The sequence below is a fragment of the Fringilla coelebs genome, assembly GCF_963513975.1.
Source record: "Fringilla coelebs genome assembly, chromosome: 3".
Taxonomy (NCBI): Eukaryota; Metazoa; Chordata; class Aves; order Passeriformes; family Fringillidae; genus Fringilla; species Fringilla coelebs.
In genome coordinates this window covers 107,103,212-107,127,260 of record NC_140030.1, presented here as the reverse complement: position 1 = coordinate 107,127,260, position 24,049 = coordinate 107,103,212, and the positions used below count along the sequence as shown (strand labels likewise).

Genomic DNA, 24,049 nt, shown 5'->3' with positions numbered 1-24,049 from the left:
CCATGCTTATGTTACACTAATACAAAGGCTTACTACAGCTTTCCATACTGATCCTTGTCATTACAGCAACACTGCTCTCTGACAGCCCTCCTAAAAACAGAACCTGAGCACAATGTGCATTTCAACCCACTTATCTGCAGACAAATCTTTAGGAGGCCTGCACATAATGAAGGCATAGACAGAGTCCAAATTTTGAGAAGCAGGACCAAGGATTTCTAAATGAAGTTGTTCTGCTTCACTAACCTTCATGTTGTGGCCAGAGAATAATTCTGGCACTTGAAATATTATTTTCAGCAACAGAGCTCCAGCTGTGCTGCACTTTCACAGCTTCTCTCTCCCTCCAACCTGCTACAGGTACTAGACACCACCTGTGATTTACCCCAAGTAATCACATAGCTGGAAGGCAAAGAAAGGCTGCATAAATACTTCTAGACTTTGGCTTACTGTAACTCTACCAGGTCAGGGAAGAGCCCCAGGCATAATCACAGACATTTCACTGAGGGCACAGCAAACAGCTGGCGCAAAATACTCAATTCAAGTCTGATATTTTTAAAATTCTGTTACAGTCAATACACTTTTGAAAAGAGATACAGCCACTCTTTGAAACTCTGCTCTGTTAAGAAGACAAAACAGCACAGCACAAACAAAACAAAAAATCCCAGGGTAAAACCACACCTCATTTAAAACATGAACATAATTTTTAGGAGGACTAGGGTTTGGGATCCACTTTTCCATGCCCATTATATGGGTCATTAGGAGTTATATGCCACTGCCATATTTTCTGAAAAATCCTCTTTGCCCAGGATTCTTCTCCTGGGAAGCTGAGAAGCATCAGAGAAAAAAGAAAATAATTATCTGATTTGCTTCTCCTGTGTTTTGCTGCTTTGGAATGTAGCTGGAGATTGTTTATCCAACATGTGAATTGTTTTAACTTAATGACCAATCTCCATCCAGCTGTGCCAGGACCCTGGAAGGAGTGACAAGTTTTCATTATCATTCTTGTTAAGCCTTCTGCAAGTATCCTTTCTCTATTCTTTAGTGTAGTTTAGTAAAGCATTCTTTTATATAATATAGTATCATAAAACAAATTAGCCTTCTAAGGACATGGAGTCAGATTCTCAATTCCTCCTTCATCCTAGGAACCCTGAAAATACCACAGTTATGCTCCTGCCTTAGAAGCTGCCATTTCTAAACCTAAATTTAATATTAGGTTAGCTGTGGATGTTTGAGAATTTATGAGTAATGACTTTCATAAGTCTAAAATGGCTCAACTCCTCAGATGTTAAAAACACACCCTTCAAGGAACACATACCTTAGGTGGAAGTTCTGGTTGGTCGGTGCCCTCTTCCTCCAGGATGCCTGCTCCTATCCCTGGGTTTCCTTCAGCTGTGCTCCCCTCAGAGTGTGTGTGCTCCCTGCCGTGCTCCTCAGGTGTCATCAGGACCCTGCTGACTGTGCCCATGGCTGCCTCCCTGCACAGGGCCATCAGATCAGCCCCCACGTAGCCCGGAGTCAGCCGCGCCAAGTGGCGGAACTCAAACGACTCCGGGAGCTTCAGCTTGCGACACAAAGTCTGAAGAATTCTAATCAATTAAGGACAAAAAAAAAAAAAAAGAAAATATAAAGCTAGAGAAAAAGCTGTTACTTTTTTTTTTTCCTTCACATAAAAACAAACAGCATTTAATGTCTCTTTCAGTCCACATGAACTGAAGTTGCACAATGGGAAGTCTTTGCTCAGGTAGGAAGTAACCAACACTGAAACCCACAGAAGTGTGCTATAAACATCCTGTCACTTCTTAAACAAAAACCAACAGCCTCAACCAGGCATTGCTAACCAGTAGTTTTGGTGACTTAAGTATTACAGGTCACCTTTCAACTCTAATATTAACAACTGACAGCTAGGTACCTGTATCTATCAGTGTACCATGAGTTATCCACTGATACATTTAACCTTGTACTCCTAACAACCTAAGGCTGCACTGGGTGTTCCATACCACTTTCTAGAAATTTATTTATTGAAGAAACATCTACAGCAAGCTGTTCTGCAAGAAGCAAATAAAATCAGACTGTGTGAGAAGCTCTGGTTTAATCTTCATCATCTTTACCTGACCACTGAAAGCAGAATACAAGAATACAACAGCAAAGCATCACTTCATTGGGAAAACATTTTTAAAAGGCAGCACAAACCAAAGAAGTCCAGATTAGTAACATCCTTCTAGTTCCAATAAAAACTAGTTCAAATTATTTCTAGATCAAATAATGTAACTACAGAAAAGTTATGAAAAAAACACCAAGTGATTAAACTCTTCAAAACTCTAAAATTATAATATATTCCATCTGCTTCCCTGCCCACTAGCAAGTTCCATCATCTCCTTTCAATCTTTATTAGGGATAATAGCCTGTTTCTCAAGATTTTTTCAACCTGTCTGACAAGAGCTGTAGAGAATGGATGGAGTTGAGTGTAAAGAGTTCAGGACTACAAATGGCTCATTCTGAATCTGGACAAGAAAACACCAGGTAAAGCAGGATCTCCAGGTACACCTTCTCATCTCACTCCACCCCTCAAGGCTGCAGAACCACAACTCAGCAGCTCAAATCTTGCCTTCAGCAAGACTCACCCTGTAAATCGGCACACTGTGAGGACTTGTAAGGTCTGTGCAAACACTCCATTTTAAAATAAAGGAACAAGTCAACACCACCATGCTTTCCACAAAACACAACAGAAAGCAGGAGGAGGAAAGAATTTAAAAAAGAAAACCACCAGTCCCTGTAAGCCTACACCTCCAGGAACACAAATACAAACAAACAATAATATGAATGCCTGTGAGTCCACTCAAACCTGTGAACAACCTTTACACACCACCATGGCTCTGTCATCCACAACTCTTGTCCTTCAACACTGTGCTATTTCTGGGAATATCATCATTTTAACATGGTCCTATGAACTCTCAGAGAATCACAACTCTCCTCTGGTGACCCACTAGTTCCACCTCTAACCATCTGCATGTCTTGCCCACAGCCAAGAGGAACACAATTACTAAAGGGAAGCAAATCTGGAGGAAGAAGGGAGGGAGGAGAAAAAAAAATAAAAGACCCTAAGGGGAATAATGGCCTGAGTGCTGACGATGCAAAGTGGGCAATACTGCAAGCAGAAGTGTTTGCCTCTTCAACTTAGAAATATTATTATTTGAGAATAAGAAACTTAGCCTTTAACCTTTCTTTCCTTTCCATATCAAGATAAGCTATAAGTTTTTCTAACTTCCCTTCCCATGTTATTTGCTGTTGAGGAAATGAGTAGCAGTTCCTTTTTAATTCAAAATGCAAAAATGGATTTTTTTTCTTTTAACTCAGTCTGATAGTCACAGATCTTTGGAGTAAAAAGGGACAGTCACACAACACAGGATGACTACAGCTCAGCTTAATGCCAGACTGGTCTATTTCCATGAGGAATGGAATGGAAGAATCCAGACCTGTTGCTTCAGGTACAAATGGGCTTTTCTTAATTTACATTCCTAATTTAATAGTTACATAGGGAGCACCAAAGACAGAATGTTAACTTCCTGAACACAAGAAAAGATATATTTGATTCCATCATCTGTACTGTTAAGGCACTAGGAAAGCCATTAACAGTTAAAAGCAGATCTGTACACAATAAAGGAAATTACTCCAAATGCAGGCACAGCTAGCAAGACATATAGGTGCTCACTCAATGTCTTTTGCAACTTTTCAGTGTGTGCTGACCCACAGGCATGTACAGGTACAAACAGAACTAAACAAAATAAAGGATTTTAATTTGTATGTTAACTTACACCTTATTTTCTTATTTATCAATGTATAAAAAGAAAGTTTAACTTCACAACACATACTTCTCTCTTGCCCCTTCATCTGGGATCCCTAAACAAATTTCTCTGTCAAATCTCCCAGCTCTCCTCAGTGCAGGGTCCAGGGAGTCAGGTCTGTTTGTTGCTCCAATAACAAGGACCTGGGTAGTGGCAGCCACATTATTCAAGTCTAAGGGAAAGAAGGAATGAAGTCAGTACACATACTCACTGCCCAAACTTCATTCCCATATCTGTGGAACTCTGTTTCTGCAGCACATGATAGTAGTCAGCAGAGATAAACTAATCAGTCAGACTGAACCGCTGTTTATCTCTGCCTCTACTACCTAAAACTTGCATTTTGCACCATCAAGGAAAAATTTAAAAATTAAACAGATTCATCAATTATTAATAAATTTAACATGTTCCCCCATTAATTTGTTTATACAACAGACAGGCTTATATAATGCTGTTCAGACCACTGTGAAAATATTTTGGTAACACCCCTTCAAATTTATTATGATCTTCCCACCACTCCCCAGGCAAACTGCGTCAAAACAAGAAAAATTATTGCCACTATCTCCTCTCAAGGAAGCACAAGTCACTACTAAAGGGAAGCAGACAGTGAGACTGATAATTCTAATCTGGTTTTAGCACAGCTCTTCCTGAAACTCACCATCCATGCAAGTCAGGAACTGAGCTACAATCCTCCTCTCCATGTCCTTGGATGCGACCTCTCTCTTTGGGGTGATGGCATCGATCTCGTCAATGAACAGGACACAAGGAGCACTGGACTAAGGAACAAGGAAAATTCATAATTACAAAATCACACTGACAGAGTGTATTACAGCAAAGAGATGTTTCAGGTTTTCTCATCTGTGACTCTTACTGGAAATCTGCTGTACAATCAAGTCCTGGAATAATTCTGTTGTTCTTGCTGACAATCTGGAGAGCCTCCAGACTATGAAACTTCACTGATCTGAAGCTATGGAATAATTAAGGCATGAGACCTTAAATTTTAGACAGTCTCTAAACATTGTCTAAAACTTAAATATACCTCTATGTTGCATTATGTTTTCCCTAAATATTCCATTGTGACTGCCTGCTGAAGTCCATAAACGAAAATCACACAAGAAAGGTCTGGTTGGGTTTGTTGTTTGTTTTGTTAGTGACATTAGAGCTGTGGAATTTCAAGAGTAGCATTACTGACACACAGAATGAAACAAAAGGAGCAGTAGGTGGTCATGGAACTTCAACATTACTACAGAGACCGACCACGTTCAAAGACTAAAAAATGAGCAGTGAGAAACTCCCACAAGTGCTCTAAAATTCCATTAACTTTATCAAAAGCCAACAACAATACAGATTAATAATTAGTGTAATTAATATAACAGTGCTTAGCTGATGCAAGATCATTAATATTCCCAAAAAGCACTAGCAGTGCAAAATGTGTATTTTATGATTGACTTATCACAAATATTGAAATTAATATTATATGTGTTATGTTAGAAAGTTATGCTGTATTAATTCTTTTAAGTAGTGTGTTAAATATAGTTTTAGGTTATAACAAAATGTTAAAATAGAAACTATGTATGTGTGATATTTTTTAAAGAAAGGAATTAGGTACTCCCACCGAGACAGCAGCCACAGGACACCTAAATCTTTCAGAGAAAGAGAATTTATTGCTTCATTATCAGAACAAACGAACTTCTTCCTGCCTTGCTCAGCCCTGAAGACGCCGTCAGGATTCAGAGGAAGAAGCTGACACTGCCCAGACAGAATCCTGTGTTTGAATGGAATTTATGCATCATGGATGAGGTGTATGAATATGCAACAGGCTGTTGCTTTTAAGGGTTAATCCTCTGTTAACGTGGGTCCTTTTTCGGGCTTATTTTGCCCAGAAAGAGGTACCCGGACTGTCCCTAACTCTTTGTTTCTATTGGCTTGTATTGTCCTAAATCCTAATTGTCCAAATTTTTATTACTTAATTGTATTGCCATTTTTATAACCATTTTATTACTATTAAACTTTTAAAATTTTAAAAACAAGTGATTGGCGTTTTTCACAGATACTTGAGGAAAACACCGGAATCTTGTTCCCAAAAGGTCCCAGGTAAAAAACCCGCGTGGTTCCCCCGTGCAGTGGGTGTTCCCAGCACCGGCTGCGCCATCTCGTGGCCATTCCCTTTCCCGCTGGGACCGAGCAGGAAAGGCCGTGCAAATTCCACAGCACCCAAATAATGAGGAATCTTTATTATTGTTAATATTATTATTTATTTTGTATTGATTATTTTTATTATGTTATTATTTTATAATTATTATTATTTATTATATTTCCTCCTGCATGAAAACTGCTGTAGAAACTAGTGGGAAAACTTAAGTGAATGTAGGAGACTATCAGAAAGGCAAGAGATTTTATTTTACACATATTTTATGCAATAGATGTTATTTCTGTAACAGTAATTTAGAGCGACTTCCCCTTGATCACTACACGTACAAAACATACATAATTTCTAAAAACTCCTTGCCATAACCTATGTAAGTTTATTCTAAACAATTCCTTAACAAGGCTCTCTAAAAATTAAAATTTAGTTGCAACAGGAAACATAGCAAACAGCTTTGCAAACAACCTTTTTGCCCTCTTTAGGGGCATACTTTAAATACCTACAAACAGTTTTGGGGGAAGAGTAGAAAAACTAAATAAAGTCAGAAACCCAAAACATTCTCAGAGGTCTGGAACTGAAGACTGACCTCATGAAATAAAACATCAGCCCCATACTAAAAACCAGAAACATCTGCATTTCTTTAAATTCAAATTATCTCAACCTGCCTCTTTCTCTTTGCTTCCTACTACATGCAAAAGCAAGACTTTAACTTTTCTCCTGCTCTTATCATGTTTGTTCCAAATTTCCTGCTTTCTACCTAGACTGCCAAAGCCTAAAATCTCTCATATTCACTCAAATTCAAAACTAGCAAAAACCCTTTGTCACAAAAAAGCACAGTGAACAGCTCTTAATTTATTTTTTAATATATCAAGCCAAGCAGATCCAAATATGCAAATAATTTATGCTGCTCTCTTTACATTGCTATGATGAACCATCTTTTGTCAAGGCCTCAGAACAGAAAGCTTTGTGCTCTGTGACATCATGACAGTACAATGGAATTCTGCTCACAGGAGGGGACACATCATGTGTGCAGCAGGATAAAGATTCACTCACATTTACTCAAACTCAAAGCACAGCAACAAAGTATCAATCTTTACAAAGAAAAAGACAAACTATTCACAGAGCTATTTCCAGTGGGAGCCTTACCACAGCCTGCTCAAACAGCTCCCTCAGTTTCTGCTCAGATTCCCCTGACACTCCAGACACAATCTCTGTTGCTGCCACCTTCAACATTGGGAGCTCCAGCTCCTGGAAGAAACAAGGAACATTTAATGATATATCCAGAGGTTAGAAATTCTGGCTGCCCTTGAGGACAAACATTGTTCAATATGACATCTTTTAAACCTACAAATTACATCCTCAAGATTAAAGCTTTAGGAACTTTTAAAAAATATAAGGAGCATCCTCCAACTTAAAAAAAACCCCAAAGCATTGCCTAGCAGTGTGGAAGGTATTCCCCACCAGGTTTGGTTCCCAGATTCCTGTTCTGTGCAGGATTGTACAGTAAGATACTTGTAAAGCTCACACTCTAAGTTTTCTGCTATTAAAAATAAATAAATACAACTGCAATTTAATAGACTGTAGCACAGCAGTGCTACAGGTTGTTGAAGCCTATTTCAAGCTCTTGGAATTACATATAAACGAAAATGAACCCTAATTTATGAACACTTGATTTATGAACCCTTACCAACTCGAGGCTACCAGAGACTCTATGGTGCTCAAAGAAAATAATTTGACTAAAAGAGCACTACTGGAAATCTCTCATTTTAGGGAAAAAATATTTAAGAAGCAGTCATTATATTTATTTAATCTCAGGTTTTCACTTGTGACATGCTTCTTTCCTCAAGTGTAGTACCCTTCCAGCATACAAACACTTGCTGAAGAATTAAACATAATCAAATTATTCAAAGGGTTCCATTTTAAAATAAAGCATTAAAAAGAAAGCATCTAAATATTCTCAATTAAAGCTGAAAGTCTTTCTAGTCTCTCTGAAAGAATATTATTCTCTTTCCCTCTAAAAGTAACTCAGAAAAGGAAGAAGCTGTAGATGTGAAGCCATCTCACCCCAGCAATTGCCTGTGCCAGCAGTGTCTTCCCACACCCAGGGGGCCCATGCAAAAGAAAGCCCCGAGGTGGAACCACCCCTAAGTGGGTGTAGACCTCAGGATGACGGATGTGAAGGAGCATCTTGCAGATTTCCTGTTATGAACAAGAGAAACCTCCATTTAAATTGCAGAATTTGCTGTTCTTACAGACAGGGGAAAATAAAACAAGCTCTGTTTAACAATCTGAATTGAATGACTGCTTAAAAAAAGATAAATTAGAGAAAAAACAGTTGTGCTGGTATGAGCAGCTTTACTCAGTGCCATGCACGTGAACTCTGCAGTATTTCTTCTCTGCCATTTTTCATGACACATTTTATTCAGTGCATCCTGTAGTCCACCAATAAAATTGTAACTAACCTTTAATGTTTCATCATTGCCTCCTACATCCTCAAACTTCACTGAAGGGTGGTAAAGCTCTGATCCCTTATTTCTCACTGTTAAGGAGGAGAAGACACAAATTTAGCCATGCTATAAATGTATTTGCAAATACTGAACAAAACATACTCAGCCTAAACAAAAAGCTGAGCGCACAGAGTAATATTTTTTAGCAGTAGACACAGGACTGCAATATTATTTTAGTACAACATTAAGGCTAAATTCCTTTTAGAAACTGCCTGGGGTCACTTCTCTGGTAACAGATTCCATGGTCTAATAGCAACTCTTTCTTTGGAGTAACACACCAAAATAACTTCTCACCTTTCTTAAGTAACATGGATTCAATTTCTCCATCTACATCTGGAAATTCTCCTTTTTTCCTTTTTGCCCTCCTGCCCTTTGTCTTCTTTCTTTCACTCTCCAAGAGAGAAAAGTCTGTTGATTTCTAGGACATAAAAACCAGAATTATATACACAAAACTTTCCAAGTCAGGGAACTCCTGCAAAGACTTAAAAGAACAAAATGGGTGTCTCTGATGCTTAACTTACACAAATTATATAAATAAAGACAAGCAAGGCAGGAACTTACACCTTCTTGCAGAAACTCTTTTTTGTACTTAGGATTTGCTTTATTTTTAAATGGGTTGATTGCAATAGTCACTTTTTTTTTGTTAAGATAACAGAAATGAGGAAAAAAACCAAACTCAAACCAAACAAACCTCCTCAAAAGTACAAACCAAAATCAGACACCAGTTATTTGCATGCCATGGAGGAATCCAATTTGGGCATGAATACAACTATACAAATGTATTTACTCCACTGGAAACAATTTTTATTTCTAGTAAGTCACAAGGGGGTGTAAGAAAACATTATTCAGTGCTAACACAAGTTAAGTGCATGTGACAGAAGGACTATTACAGGATAAAAGAAATAAAAAGAAGTTTCCTGTTTTCTCCAGGGTCACTAAGACTTTACCACTGGCTAAGGAAGACCACTTGCTGTGGCAGCAGCAAGCCACAGGCCAGGTAGGCTGGTCACTGGCAAATGCAATAAATAACATTCCACTCATCTTTCTCTCAGCATGGGCACTAATCTGGGCCTCCCTGATACTGAGAACTACATTTTCCTCAAAAAAAAAAAAAATCTGGAAGAAACTCATTACTTAGTGACTTTCTACCTTCCATACAAAGATGCTTGAAATGTGCCAATTCTAAAGAACACCTTGGGTTTGTGAAACACAAAGTACCTCAGAAATCATTTTCTTTTCCTCTCCTTCTCCATCCTCAGAAAGGTCAATGAAGAAGTCTTTCCCATCAGGAGTTTTATCAATGAACCAGCCACCATCAGAGATCGGTCTTTCACCTCTGGATTCTGGTGTGAGGGTGCTTGTTTGAGGTGCTGTTCTCACACGAGGAGAGGTCTCCACTGGCTCATTTTTTGGAGTGGATGGAACAGAATCAGGATTTCCTTTTTTGTACAAGCTCAGCAGGGAACTGTTCATGTGATTTGTAGACTGCAGATTTACACATTTGTAAAGAAAATACACGGGACAGGTTGTAACTTGGATTATTTATATTTAGAGGTCAATGAAAAAAACTATTTCATAAACATAATTCAGCATTATCCCTGCTGGAGAAAATAGGCAATGCATCTTCCAACCCACTCCTCTGCAAACCAAATGACTGCATAGAAACCTGCATGTGCTGGCTGAAGGGGCAGCAGCCTTTGCAATTTACCCTAGAATGACTCCTGTTAATGGGCAGTAGTTGGAGATGTCAGTTCCTTCAATCATTCACCCATTTGACAGCCAAGTCCTTCAGGCTCTCAGTGTGCCTTCCCAAAAGTGATTCCCCACCACAAGTTCCTCTTTTTCCTTCAGGAATCAACCTTCTTCCAGCTCCACAGAGTCTCAGTTGGAATTGCTAACTCTGACTAGACCTTATCTCTACCTCCCCTTTCAAACTCTTCAATTTCCCAACATAGAATCATGTATTACACAAATACAAAAAAATCATAATAAAATACAACTTACTAGATCTTCTGGATAATCATCATAGTCAGAGTCATCTGTGCCACTTCCAGTAGTGCTTAACAGGGAAGGAAGACAAAAATTATTAATTTATCAGAGCAGAACTGAAAGTGAGACAAACAAAACAAAAGTGATTTTCTACAATGTGGTTCCCCATAATCATGGTATGTAGCCTAATGCTGGAGAGAAATTCTTAACTCCCATGCTCTCAATCTTCTAGGATGCAAAGTTAAAAAAAAAATGCATCCTTTCCAAGTGTTTGATGAGTTGGATCAGCTTGCCAACCTGTCTTAAAGACAGACCTATATAAAAGTGATGCAGTTCACTATGACTCAGTTCACCAAGGGAAACAGGAGCAAATCACTGCCGAACCAGACCAACCCTTCTGACAACAGTGTCCTACTTTCCCATGAGATCCTCAGTATCTATCCCAGGTTAGAGAAAACACAACACTCCATGGGATTGTGGACAGGGTTAGGAGTCAGGAAATCTTCATCACCCACTGGTGATTTACTCTGAACAGCCTGTCTGGTAGTCCCATCTCTCAGATGTGGCCAGTATCTCTCACACCCAAAAACAATTAAGAACAAAACAAAGGAACTGAAGCACATGAGGAGCAGGGCATTATGTGGAAAACTATCAAGGAAGCCATAAGGTTGTCCACTAATTCAGGGCTGTATGTTCCCCACAACAGAGAACTCATTATTGGCTCTAATACCAGCTTGTCTTCAGCACCAAAAAAAAAAGTTTCCAATACCTACAGGTAACTTCTGAAGAACACAAGCTTATGGGATCCACCTGCAACCTTGAAGCAACCAAAATGTAATAAACCAAACCCAGAAAGCTTTAAAGAACTGGTAACAGCAATGGCATTATTAATTTAGGGTGAAAATTCTTCTTACTCATTTTTCTCTTGCTGTCTTGCTCTTTTTGCCACATGTTCAGATTCTAAAACTGCCAAATCTTCACGCTCTTTTTCATTACTGATTATTTCAAACACTGCAAGAAAAAGTTCAACCACGTTAAGAATGAACAGCCAAAGCACAATCAAAGAATTGGGCATCTTGGACACTGCATTAACACACCTACCTTTTGCAACTTGTATTCTAAAGGCATTTCTTTTTCTTCGTCCATAATCTACACTGAAAAAAAAAACCAAATAAACAGGTTACACTAACTGTTTTTTTCTTTAACATAGTGTCATTCCCAGTGGAAAAAGTACATGGAAAATAGATTTCCAAGCTTCCACACAGGTTCTTATTAAAAACTACCTGGGCAAAAAGGTGATTGTCCTGCTGAGCAACTGAGCAAAGTATTAATTAGTGTCTTACTGGAACCTCTGTCCCCCCCCCCATGTCTGCACTGAGGTGTTACACATTTTAAACTCACTGGGGTAAACCCCAACATGCTGCAATGAATCTGCAGCTTTTTATTTCAAACAAACAAAAAAAAATCAACCCATAAAAAACCCAAACCACAGCTAGATCTTATAATGCCAATGAATTAATAAAATATGACTCATTAAATATATCAGCAGAGGGAAACAATCTTACTGCTTCAATCAACCTCAACAACTGGTAATGAAGGTAACATAAAGAAAATTATAACTTTCATAATGAATGCAACAGAACAAACTAATATATTTTACATTTTGAACACAGGATATAAGAAGACTAACATTGGCTCACCTGTAGGTTTTCTGCAAATCAGATGCTAGAATTCCAATGTCAACATACTGCCCACATTTACTGCTTGCAAGATACTGAAATGAAGAATTTGAAGCAGGGAATAAAATCTTTGTCAATCACTTCACCAGAACAGCTCTACCAAATATGCCTATTTTAAATTCTGCCCTCCTTAAAAGCTGAAATGAGAATCAGAATCAGCTTTTCACTGCCTTGCAACACACCAGACAGTATTTCCCAATGAACTGGGAAATGTTTATTAAAGCACAGATTCCTGGGCAGCTCTGCTTTCCTGGGGAAAGCCCCCAGAGACATTTGGGGGCTTCTGCTGGGTGAATTCTGTTACTTCTATTTAGTAAGAAAGCTGACTTTGTAGCCCACACACCATCTTACTGTCTTGGTTCCTCTCAGTTATCCTCCTTTTGGTTTAGATCTCCTGCCCTAAAAATGAAACCATCTACATGAATCAGCAAAGGTACTCTCATAAGAACAACTTTAATCTTTACAAGACATTTCAGAGAATATTGTAGAGAACTATGTTAATAAAGTGAATTCTCTCTCTCAAGCCTTTTTATTGCTCTGACAGCAGCTAATCCAACCCATTTTCAAACCCCAATTATGAAAGTGTGAGAAAATGTACTAAATTTCATGTATTCCACTTGCTTTCTTCCCCCACTCTCCAAACCAGCAGCGAGAACTTTTGATACCATAAAGATGGATTCCTTCTTGAAAAAGAGGAAGAAAATATGGAATCATCCTACAAGATCTGGCATCACAAATATCACAGCAAGGAGGATTTCAAACCTTCATTTAAATTAATAACTCCATACAAAGCAATCAAATTGAACACAGATTTAGCTTTTAAAATGATGCTGCACTTCAGATCACCCACGGGCAGCTCCTGCCCTGCAGGAAACATCAAGCCCACCATAAACCCAGCTGGCTTTTCCACTTTATTCTGGAATAGTCAAAACACACTCCACGTGATCTTGTGAATTAAACCAAGCAGTCACTGTCTCATTTTAAGGAATTAGAGAGGCTCAGAAACCTGGTGTTCAAGGTGCAAAGTCACTATAAACTATCCTAAGATGTGGCACAGTCTTTAAAGGAATCACAGTTTTCCCTGTTGTTCCCACACACATTTGGGAAGTAATCCCTTTCTGCCCTTTTCTCAGCTATTCAATAAAACCCCTGAACACATTTCCAAACACAAACAGCATTTGCCAGTGTCACAGAACTGCAGGATCATTTAGGTTGGAGAAGACCTCTGGGATCATCAGGTCCAACCCATGACTGATCACCATCCAGTCCTTCCTTAAACACCTCCAGTGCCCAATCACCCTTTCTGGGAAGTTATTCCTAAGGTCCAAATATATACATACACACACATATATATATTTACATACACATACCTATATACCACACATATAGGTGGTATATATATACGGGTGTATATATATATAAGTGTGTGTATATATCTATATATATATATCTATATACACCCCTATATATCTATATATACACACACCCCCCCCCTATATAGCTACATATATCTCCATAGGCATATACCCACACAGATACACACAGGGTCTGTATATATATATACACACACACGCACATAAATATAAATATATATATATGAATACTTTTGAGTATATTTCTTTTGCCCTATTCATTTCACTGCTGGGAAGCAGCAGCAGCCAGCCTCAAGATCAGACCTACTAAAGAGGGCAGAAAAATGACACGGAAAAAAAAAAAGACTTTACAGAAAATTAAAATCAATAAAACAAACCGATGGACCTTTCTGAAGCCTTTTTTTAAAGGCCTTTCTAAAGCCCTCAGAGGCAGGGCCGGGGTTTGGTGCTCTCCTGCCACTGAGCGGGCCGGATGCTCACGGTCCCTCAGCCAAAGGAGGATACACGAGTCCCCCCGCCGGCTGCCGGTGGTACCGGGAGTGCCGGGGGTGCCCCGGCGGGCGGGCGGTACCTGTTTGATGCGCTGCTTCAGCCGGGGATCGGAGACGCGGCCGGGCCGGCACCGCATGGCCGCCACCCCGCCGGAGAAGGAACTCCATTTCCCAGCGTGCCTCGCTGCGCGGGGCCGCCCGGCCGAGGCGGCACCTACGGCGGCCGGGCGGGCCCGAGCGCGGCGGGCGCGGCGGCGGGATGGAGTCGGTGGTCTTCATCTTCTCGCTGATCGACTGCTGCGCCCTCATCTTCCTCTCCGTCTACTTCGTATCCTGCTCCTGCGGCGCGGCGGGCGCGGTGTGGGCAGCGAGGGGCACCGGGCCGGGCCTGCTGAGGCGGCGGTGGGCTGAGGGCGGCGGGGCGGGGGGGCTGCGCTGGGCGATGGCCGCGGGGCCCGGGGGCTGTGGGGCGGCGGCGGCGGGGCCCGGCGGGGCGGGCGCGGCCCCGGCTGAGGGGACACGGGCAAGGCTGAGGGGACACGGCGGGGCCCGAGGGGACACGGGCAGGGCGGAGGGAGGGAGGGAGCGAGCGGCGCTGAGGGCTGAGGGAGTGAGCGGGCCTGGGAGCGCGGCCGGCGGGGCTTTCAATGCCGTGCGCTGTGCTGGCTGTGTGCGCTCCGAGCTGCGCGGCTCGGCAAGCCGCCTTTCCCTGCTCTTTTGTTATGGTGGTCCGCAGTCTTGCACAGATTCGCCTCCTTTTCTCAATAAAAAAGAACTGTCTTTCTTTTTTCTTTTTCTTTTTTTTTTTTTTTGCGCGCGTTCCTTCAATCCTGACGAGATTTTTCAGCGACTGCCCTTCTAGCAAAAGCAATTAAAATATAAAAAATCATCCTAGAAGGAGAAGTTGTTGAAAAATGAACAGACTTTATCCATTTTTTAGGAATAGTAAAAAGATGTATTAGTGTTCAATTCCTTGGAGAGAAGAACCATGAGCTCTACATGAGACAGCGTGGTGAGGTGCACACGTGCAGCCTAAGCCTTTTTTGAGAGGACTTTTCTGTCTGAAATATTCGTATTTCAGTCTGAAAGTTCATTCAGCAATGAATGTTACTCTGTTATTTCCTAGCAAAGCATTAATTAATTCAATGTTGTTGTAAATGTTGGGGGGAGGAAAGTAGATTCACTGCTTAAAACTGCACAATTGTGTGAGGAGAGTTTAATGTGCATTAGCGTCTCCTGCCTATTAAGGTTTGGTTTCAAGGGTTGTAGTAACAATTTTGATACTAAAAGTACTGTTTGATTATGCAAGTGCACAAGGGTTATAGTAACAATTTTGAAACTAAAAATACTGTTTGATTGTACAATTGTAGTAACAATTTTGATACTAAAAGTTTGCTCCCCTGGTCTGTTTTAAGGGCTGAACTGAACTTTAGCACTTGTGCAACAGTTGCCCTTGGGGAAATATAATAAAATCACTTGGCCTAATGATAAAATGTAGCCAAACCTTCTGTCTAAACTAGGAGTGAGTTGTGACTAATTGAAATTGACTTTGACAGAGCAAGGAGTGGATGCTGAGAGCAGGGCTGCCCCCAGTTTATTGGCTAAAAGTAAAGCTTTGTGTATTCTGAATTACCATAATGTGTTTCCTTATCCTGAACCTCAGATAATCACGCTATCAGATCTGGAATGTGACTACATCAATGCTAGATCATGCTGCTCCAAGCTCAATAAAGTAAATTGCTCTTCTTTGCATTTGCTGTGGTTTGTGAAAACCACATCCTTCACCTGAGCATTGCAAATAACTGGGGTGTGATGGGTACCTTGATTGGCAGTATTTTGCATGTGTCTCTTTTTTCAGCCTGCTTGTCTTTTTTTTTTTTTTTTTTTTTTTGATGTCCATCTTTCAGTAAATTCCATTACCAAAGTACCATTTTAAAATTACTCTGTTTAAAACTCTTAGCATTAAATCACTGTGGCCTACCCATGTGTGTGTTCACTTTGATTTAAAGGTATTTTTTTCTTAATGTGAGAGAGAATGGCACAGTCAGTCCTCTCAATCCAAGAATGTGGAATTGCCAGGGGCTGACCCAGTTTAATGATGCCAGTATTTATATTGATCGCCTTTCTTATCTGTTCCAAGCCTGGGGCTGTTTGTGCAGGTTTAAATTATCTGAATCCCTAAACCCACTCTTCTCTGCAGTGATTTCAAATGAGCTCTTTCTACTTTCTCAGCTCTCTTTCTTGAATGCTTGTGTAGTATAGTTGTGTCCAGACTGTGCTGCTCTCCAGAAATGTTTGTGATGCTTGGAAAAAGCATCTTTGTTACAATATCTCAGGACTTGATTTCTGCTTACTTGTGTGGAATCTGCCTGAAGGTATTCGTTTGTCCACACTGTGATGGAACCACATGCCTCTGCTGTCAGCTTTTCAGATTTTATAATCAGATTGTAATCCCAAGTAGATGTCTTTTTCACAAAGGAATTGACATTTGTGCATGTAACTCTTCCCTCTTTCCCCTTTCTTTTTGCAGTGGGTGGTGCCTGAGGTGATTGGCCATGCTGTTGTCACTGTATTAATGCTTATTTCATTGCACTGGTTCATCTTTCTCCTTAACCTGCCAGTGGCCACGTGGAATATATACAGGTAAGTGCTGAATGGTTTGTGGGGTTTCTTTGTTACTAGCTGAGCTTTAAGTGTAGTACAAAGATGAATAATATGTCATGGTGAGATGTTTCAGTTGCTAACAGTCTTCATTGATCAAACTGACATGATCTCTTGTGACAAGAAACCCAGCAGTGTAAAGGACAGGAAACTTCTGACCTTTGCTTGCATTCTCTTTAGTGCCCAGAAATCTCCAGTTTGTGGGTCATTCCCAAATTGACAGGAAATGACAGCAGATTAATTGGGATTATGAAATAGTACTGAAAACAGAGTTAACAGTGTTTTCATGCCATTCCTGATATGATTGTAAAACCATGGGGCTGTGGTGTTGTCCCCTGCACCCTCCTTCATTTACTGACTTGTGCCTTCCCCTCATCTACACTGGTTTTGGCCCTCCATCCTGCAGGATACCATTTGGAAGGTTTGGAAAGGAAGGAACCTTCCATTTGGGAAGGTTTGCAGCCTTTTCACCCTAGCACAGCTGCCAGTGTTGCTGCTCTTTGTGCACTGGGCTGCCACCCTTGGAAATGGTTCAGTTACCAGTGGGGTTTCCATGTGGCAACACTGGTACTGTCAGCTCAAACCATCTTCTTTTTCTCTGACATCATTTGGTGTGAGGAGAACTGACCCTTCAGAGATGTTTAGATGATGGAAACTGGATGTGGATTTGTCACAAATTATCTACAGTCACTATACTGAGGGCACCCAAGAGCCCAAATTTAAATGTGCAGGTATGGAAAGCTGGCTGTAATTCTTGTTTGCCTGAACCTGCCAGGGCTAACTGTTTGCAGGGATGGGTTGAGTTTCTGGTAGAATTAAACAAGAAGTTTCACAGCTCTCACTAAAACAAAGTTGAGGATCTCTGTACTGATAACCTGGTTGGGCAAAATAGCTGTGCTATTAAAATTTTGATAAATATCACCCTTGTTTCCTCCAGAACTGCCAGCAAAGCCTTCAAATGTTTCTAAGCTGGAGAAACATGAGACAGTATAACTTTATGCTTAATAAATAAATGTTGCCTGAATACACACACACACAGGACATGGTTCTGCCTGGTTTTGTTTGCCCCCTCTATGAACAGCTGGGACTGTAGTGACCAATATTTGGTTTGGGATCTGCTGGCAAGTTTAGGGTTTGATGTTTCATTTAGGCAAGGCTGAGATGCCAAGAGAGAATGCATTTTATTAGAAGCTGTCAAAATTTCTTCTGCTGGTTACCACCTTGCTGCTTCATTTTGTGTACTTCTTTTAATTTTTAAAGTAGGCACTTGCTTTCCCTTCTAAAACTGGTTAGAGAGAGTTTTAAAAGAGAAATTATTTCTATTTCTACATATCAGGCAGTAAGCTTTGATTGCTGTTTTGTACTGACAGCTCTCATTTTATATATGTCCTACATGGCATAAATATTCTGAATCTCCTCAAATCCAGGATTGTTTCCTTAATTTTAGATGTGCAGTGTAGGCAATAAGAAGTCAAAATATTAGACCTGCATCACTAATCCTCCCTTCTTTCTGTGGATCAAGGAGTTTCTCCCACATTAATAGCCTGGACTATCCCATCTCTAGTGGAGGAGTTGGAAACCTGCAAAAGCAAGTGTGGGGTTTAGCATTTTCCTTTTCAGCTCATTAGGAACTGCAGTGAGAGCACCAGGAGTAATGGGTTCAAAGTAAAAGAGGGAAAATTCAGGTTAGAAATACAGAAGAAAAATAATCCTATTGAGATTGAAGAAGCCCCTGCTTTGCAGTGTAAGTGATAAAGGGAAAGGTAGGATAATCTCTTCCCTTTGTTCATTTTTCTTTAAAACCTCCTTAATCCCAATGGCTACATGGCAGCTACAGGCAGTCCTGGCTTGATTTAGTGATTCTCTCAAGGATTTCAGTGAGAGGAGAGAGGTTTTGTGCAGGAAGGGTATCAGAAACAATCCTGGGAAGGATAAATTAATCAAAAACAGCACCAAGAGAGACTTTCAAAGTTGCAACATGTTTATTGTGACATCCTACTGGCCCTTCTTGTTCAGCACACTCATATGATATTTTAAGCTTTTTTTGATGAATTTTGTAGTGTCTCCAGTTGGACAGTTTTGTCTTGCATTCTCCTTGTTTTAAAACTCAAAGGGAAGATTCACCTTTTTTTTTTTTCTTCTTTGTTATATAGATTTCCTTGATAGAATAGGTCCAAATAATGAGATTCTTGCCATGCCTTTAAGAAGATAAAACTGAAAGAGTAAAAAAAAAAAAAAAAATTTAAAAAAAAATTTACAATTCACTGAAAATTCTAGCCAGAACTTCTACATCCCTTTAAAAATTGGGAGATCTAGAGAGAAGTGTCCTGTGGCTGTGGTAGCAGCTTCCACTGAATGGAAATCCTGGAGGCACTACTGTGTATATTTATTAAAGCTGACAGTTTACTTGTTTGCTGCAGAAGTTTTGTTTTGCTGTGTAGAGGATGACAGCTGGCTTGAGCTGGGTTTGTCAGCATCCAGCAGCACTGTATCCATGGCTCAGCTCCTTAGATATATAGATATATAGATATATAGAATATAGGCTGTCCTGCCTTGTGGGCCTCTTGGAAGAAATGCCTCACAGCAGATGCAATTAAGTTGCATTATTTAAGTGTCACCATTTTTTTAAAAAGCAAAATTAATGGATGCTGTCTTTATGGCACTCATATCCCATGTAAGAAAATTCTGCATTCTGTTTCTAGGATAAATTGGTACAGGGAACGTGTTCCTCCTTTTATTCCAATAAAATGTGTTACATTACCAGGAAATGGACAATAATTTGTGCTGTAACTCTTAACACAGAACAACCATTCAAAACTTCAAATTTAGAAGGGAATTTCAAACTGGAATTATTTAACATGAACTATTTTCAATGGGACACAACTGTCTTTGGTATTAGTCAAATATGCTGCAGTGCTTTTCAGTGCCTCTGTGAGAGACAACTACTGTGGGCTGAACTTTTTCTTTCCCAATACCTACTGCTGCTAGAAAACCTCCCTGTTGTTTGAGAATTCAAGGATTGCTTCCCTTTCCTTCCCCTCCTTTATGGAAATGAATGTTGTAAGAGGTGGGGAAGTGTCTTTTGGACTACAAGTGGTGCCATTGGAGTATATGAAGAAGGTTGAACAAGTGTTCTGTTCTGAGACCGTGTTTCTGCTCCAGCTTTAAGACAAAGAGTTAAATTCCTGCATAGAAAGAGTCTGATTTCAGGAAGGTAGAGCCTGTATAAATCTGAGTGAAGTGAAGTTCTAGCCTGAGCTCAGCTAGAGTGAGAACTTCATGTGCTCCCTCGAGAAATTCTAGTGACAGGAGAACATGCTGCTGGCTCAGTTGTCACAGGACACAAACATTTGGTTTGCTGTTTCATGCTTCCTTGGCTTACATTCCCCTTGGCTTCACTCAGCTTGTGTTCTCATGTGGGTTCAGACAGCAGAACTTGACATCTTCAGTTCTGCCCAGCTCCCCCTGTCAGCCTCAGTGTCTGTGCTGAGGTGTCCCAGGATGGCTGTGACAAAGGCAGCAGTAACAGCGCAGTCCTTGGCCTTGGCTTATGCCATCTCAGTGTGACCACTGGAGTTTGTCATTTTCTCTGTGAGGTTTTTTTGCTAAATAAATTGCTGATTCTTAGTTAAATTAGATTCTTTTCCAGTCCCTTTCATCTAATGCATCTTTCCAGTGTGGGTGGGCATTTTCCTCATGACAGCAACAGCAATTAAAATGAGCTGGAATTGGCTGTTACCTGGAATCTCTCTCACTTATACATGGGAAGCTGGGCTGATGTTTTAGTACTTCTTGTTCTCTTATTATTTGTGGATTGTACAGGCAGAGATAGCTGCAATACCCAGAACTCCCATACCTTGAATTGTGAAACAGCTCTTCAGATGAAAGTCCTTTCTTGGCAAGCTTTCCCCTGCCTCTTGCCCTGACACTCCCTAACATTTTCTGGGTTTTGTTTTGTGCTTTTTAAAAAAAAAAAAATTGTTTGTTTTTGTTTGTTTGGCTTTTGTTTTGGTTTTTTTTTCTTCTTTAACTTTCAGGTACATTATGGTGCCAAGTGGAAACATGGGAGTATTTGATCCCACAGAGATCCATAACCGAGGACAACTGAAATCACACATGAAAGAAGCCATGATTAAGCTGGGCTTTCATCTGCTCTGTTTCTTCATGTACCTGTACAGGTTAGTTTCAAAAATTGCTCCCAAGCAAAAAAGGGATTGTCTGCCAGCTATTTTTATCTCCTCTACTCCACTGGTGTAATTGCTGGTATTCATGTCTTAGCTTTTTGCATCCTGCTAAGCCTTGGTAATATATTTTGACAGCTATCTCTGGGCTCACTATATGCCTTTATTCATTCTGATCAAACACTGTTTGGAAACTCAGGCTATTCCTCTATCTCAACACCACAAGTACAACACAAAGAGTTTCATGCTTTCAGCACCTACAGTAAGTGGCCTGTTTAGAAAGGAAATACTCCTGAGCACCAAGTTTATTTTACAAGTTCTGTTTTTAAAAAATGAAGTTGATCTGCTGAGTTACAAACAGATGTGTTCTGTGATAAGGCTGCTTGCTCCAAGGTGGCAGAGCTGCTGTTCCTCTGCTGCAGTATTGCTTCTGCAGCCTTGTCTTCATAAGCACAGCACACAGCAGGGGTGCCTTGACTTTCTATTTCAGGTTCTGTCAGTGCAGCTCTCCCATGACAGTGAGAGCTGCTCCTGCTCACACAAGCTTCAGTAATCCACTGGTATCATGTTTTCTGTTTTGTCACAGTATGATTCTGGCTTTGATAAATGATTGAGAAGTTGAAAGAGAACCATTAGCTGCCAAATTGGGTCATCACTCCAGTGACTGGTTGTGGAGCCACAGACACCTCCCGAACACACCTAGATCAGTGTCGTCATGCAGTATATTTTTCCTCTTTGAACAAGAAATATTTTTCTGTATTTTTAACATAAAATATTTTCAAAAGGCATTGGATCTGTGTAGCAGTTGTTTTTGTTCCTTTACAAGCCAAACTTCTGGAGCTCCTGCTTCTGTAAGATGAAATCCTTGCTTACAGAAGTGATCTCATAGGAATTGAATGGTGATAAGGGAAACTCGTTTCAGCAGCATTAGCTAATGGTGGTTGTTCCAGAACACATTCAAGTGCAGCAATGATATCTGATTCTTGCTGAGAGGTGTCAGGATGAGACTTTGGCTACCAAGCTGTCCTATCAGAGCCTAATTTGAAGGAGCACTTGGAACAGATTTCAAAGTGGAACAGGAGCACAGCCTGCATCTTTGTGTTGGTATTCTTTCCAGACAAAACTCAATGGAATAAAAGTTGTATTTTCCTCCCTTTCCCCACCCTGCTGCTGGAATTTATATGAAGTCTTGCATTTAGATGGATTAAGATCCCTTTGGTGGATATGACACTTGTGCAGATAACAATGATTAATACTTGCTTTTTCCCTTCAACTCCTGTTTTGTCATTGAAGTGCATCATGGACATCCAGATAAAGTAAAGATCATATTGCACTGGGGTGGAGTTGGTTACAGAGCAAAAGACTATCTATAGTTGCTACTCTCTGAACCTGCTGTTGGCACAGGCAGTGGGGTGAAACAAGAGTCTGTGAAGCTCAGGGAAATGGTCTGGTAACCCATAACCCCAGTCACTCCAATTCTGATGTGACTCTGCTTCAGTGATACCAGCAAGTTCTCTTTGTGCAGCTCTTGCAGCAGTGATAAGTGTATAAACCTGAGTTTGTACCCTCACTGTCCAATAACTGTCTTGAAGTTTTTTATACGTGCTTGCAAACAGGTCTCTTGGAACAAACACATCAATTAAAACACTTGAAAAAATACACTTCTGTAATTACATCTGAACATTTATGAGCTTTTATAAGTACTTGGGATTTCAGTGTACAGCTGAAGTCAACAATTGTTTTCAGGGCTAGCCATAAAAAGACAACACTGAAGCTTTATTGCTGTAGATAACCTTGTGTTCAGTGTTTGTTCTAGGAGAAGTTTGGCTTTAAATTTTTGATGGATGGAGTCCAAGTTGATCTGTTTTAAAGATGAATGTTGAAAATTGTGCTCATTAAAAAAATAACTAAGGAAACAGCTACCCCAGCTGGATGACACTGACTTCCTGACAGCACAACATCAAACTACAAGAAGTACTGCCCTGTAAAGCCAAAACTCTGACAGGAGATAGGTCTGGAGAAAGGAGAGCAAATAGAACTTCAAAAGAGTAGAAAGTCACTTTTTAAGCAGATTATGGTATGCAATTAAATGATTTTAAAGTCCATTACTCAAACTAGCAGCTTGGTATCTTATTCTAAAAATGTGATTAATAAGTTCTCTGTTCATTTCTATCCAACAACTGATTATAAGACTTGTAAAAACCTCAGCAGCAGGTTTCAGAGACTGCAATTCTGCTGAATAATTACACTGGTAATGCTGAAGCCTTCTTACTGTCCAGGGTCAGTGCCGGCTTCCAAAGAGATTTTCAGAGGTCAGTGTCAGCTACAGAAAAAATGTATTTGTAATAGCTAAAACCATTATTAATAGCTAGAAATAGGGATACTGCAGTCATGTCACCCCTAGGAGACCCTCAGAGCACAGACATTTTTATGGTGGTAGAAAAAAACCCAAAACTCCCTATTTTTCAGCAGAAAACGGGGCAATTGAAACCCAAGGTTACCATACAGAATTCAAGACAATAAGAAACTTGAGATTGATTTAAAAAAAAAAAAATTCATCTAACTATCACTCTAAATTGGTGTGAGGTCAAATACAGATTCCTTCCTATTCACTCAGACTATTTCCCTTTGGACTAGAGGTATTCAGGTATAACTTTGTGAGGCACCATTAGCTATGACTGATAGAAAACTCCTAATCAGTGAAAATAAATCAGTCCTGCAGGGATTCCAACTTTTAACTGCTGTTACTGAGCCCTTTTCCTCACCCACAATCTACAGCCCAGCCAGCTTGCAAAGATGATCATCTTGCATCATTTTTCAGAGACTATATAACACAGTTAAGAATTCTGCATTTGGGGGGCTAGTTAAAATGTGTAGAATTGCATGTTTCCCCCCAATTAATCATTAATTACAGACTGTTGGTTATTGAACCTGTTTTTTAAAGAATACACTTGCCTCCTCAATCCAGTAAAGGACTGGTTTGATTTTCTACAATGGTTCTGTATCATGGAACTTGGACCAGTAGTCCTAAGAACAATTCTACATGCAGGTTAACAATCAACCAGAAACCTTCTGATAAGCCCAGAAAGGCAAATCTTTATCTGTTCAGGAATGTCAGAGCTTTAT

At 40.1% G+C, this 24,049-nt stretch overlaps 2 protein-coding genes across 3 annotated transcripts in view; one reads left to right on the top strand and one right to left on the bottom strand.

The window, feature by feature from the left end:
- NVL (nuclear VCP like) overlaps positions 1–14,224 on the bottom strand; it is a 39,313-nt gene extending 25,089 nt beyond the window's left edge. For both annotated transcript variants that reach the window (XR_014615993.1, XM_084201703.1), the window contains exons 1-13: positions 14,162–14,224; positions 12,179–12,252; positions 11,580–11,632; positions 11,393–11,489; positions 10,494–10,548; positions 9,708–9,974; positions 8,784–8,907; positions 8,445–8,521; positions 8,047–8,181; positions 7,129–7,230; positions 4,495–4,612; positions 3,867–4,011; positions 1,313–1,583 (exon numbers count right to left, since the gene is read on the bottom strand). Coding sequence is in view for 1 of the 2 variants with exons in the window: in XM_084201703.1 (XP_084057829.1) it covers positions 1,313–1,583; positions 3,867–4,011; positions 4,495–4,612; positions 7,129–7,230; positions 8,047–8,181; positions 8,445–8,521; positions 8,784–8,907; positions 9,708–9,974; positions 10,494–10,548; positions 11,393–11,489; positions 11,580–11,632; positions 12,179–12,252; positions 14,162–14,218 (1,575 nt within the window). In the remaining variant the exon portion in view is untranslated. The remainder of the gene's footprint in view (positions 1–1,312; positions 1,584–3,866; positions 4,012–4,494; positions 4,613–7,128; positions 7,231–8,046; positions 8,182–8,444; positions 8,522–8,783; positions 8,908–9,707; positions 9,975–10,493; positions 10,549–11,392; positions 11,490–11,579; positions 11,633–12,178; positions 12,253–14,161) is intronic.
- Positions 14,225–14,286: 62 nt separating this feature from the next.
- On the top strand, positions 14,287–22,688 carry CNIH4 (cornichon family member 4). The gene is made up of 5 exons (XM_084201582.1): positions 14,287–14,409; positions 15,745–15,813; positions 16,612–16,724; positions 20,780–20,920; positions 21,510–22,688. Exons 1-5 carry the CDS (start codon positions 14,341–14,343, stop codon positions 21,535–21,537), a joined length of 420 nt encoding a protein of 139 aa, XP_084057708.1. The 5' UTR covers positions 14,287–14,340; the 3' UTR covers positions 21,538–22,688.
- Positions 22,689–24,049: the final 1,361 nt, after the last annotated feature.

Excerpts from the sequence above, each read along its gene's own strand:
- CNIH4 (XM_084201582.1), top strand. The coding sequence starts at position 14,341 with ATGGAGTCGGTGGTCTTCATCTTCTCGCTGATCGACTGCTGCGCCCTC. Across the intron at positions 14,410-15,744 it reads TCTTCCTCTCCGTCTACTTC|ATAATCACGCTATCAGATCT; the intron begins GTATCCTGCTCC and ends CCTGAACCTCAG. Across the intron at positions 15,814-16,611 it reads GCTGCTCCAAGCTCAATAAA|TGGGTGGTGCCTGAGGTGAT; the intron begins GTAAATTGCTCT and ends TTCTTTTTGCAG.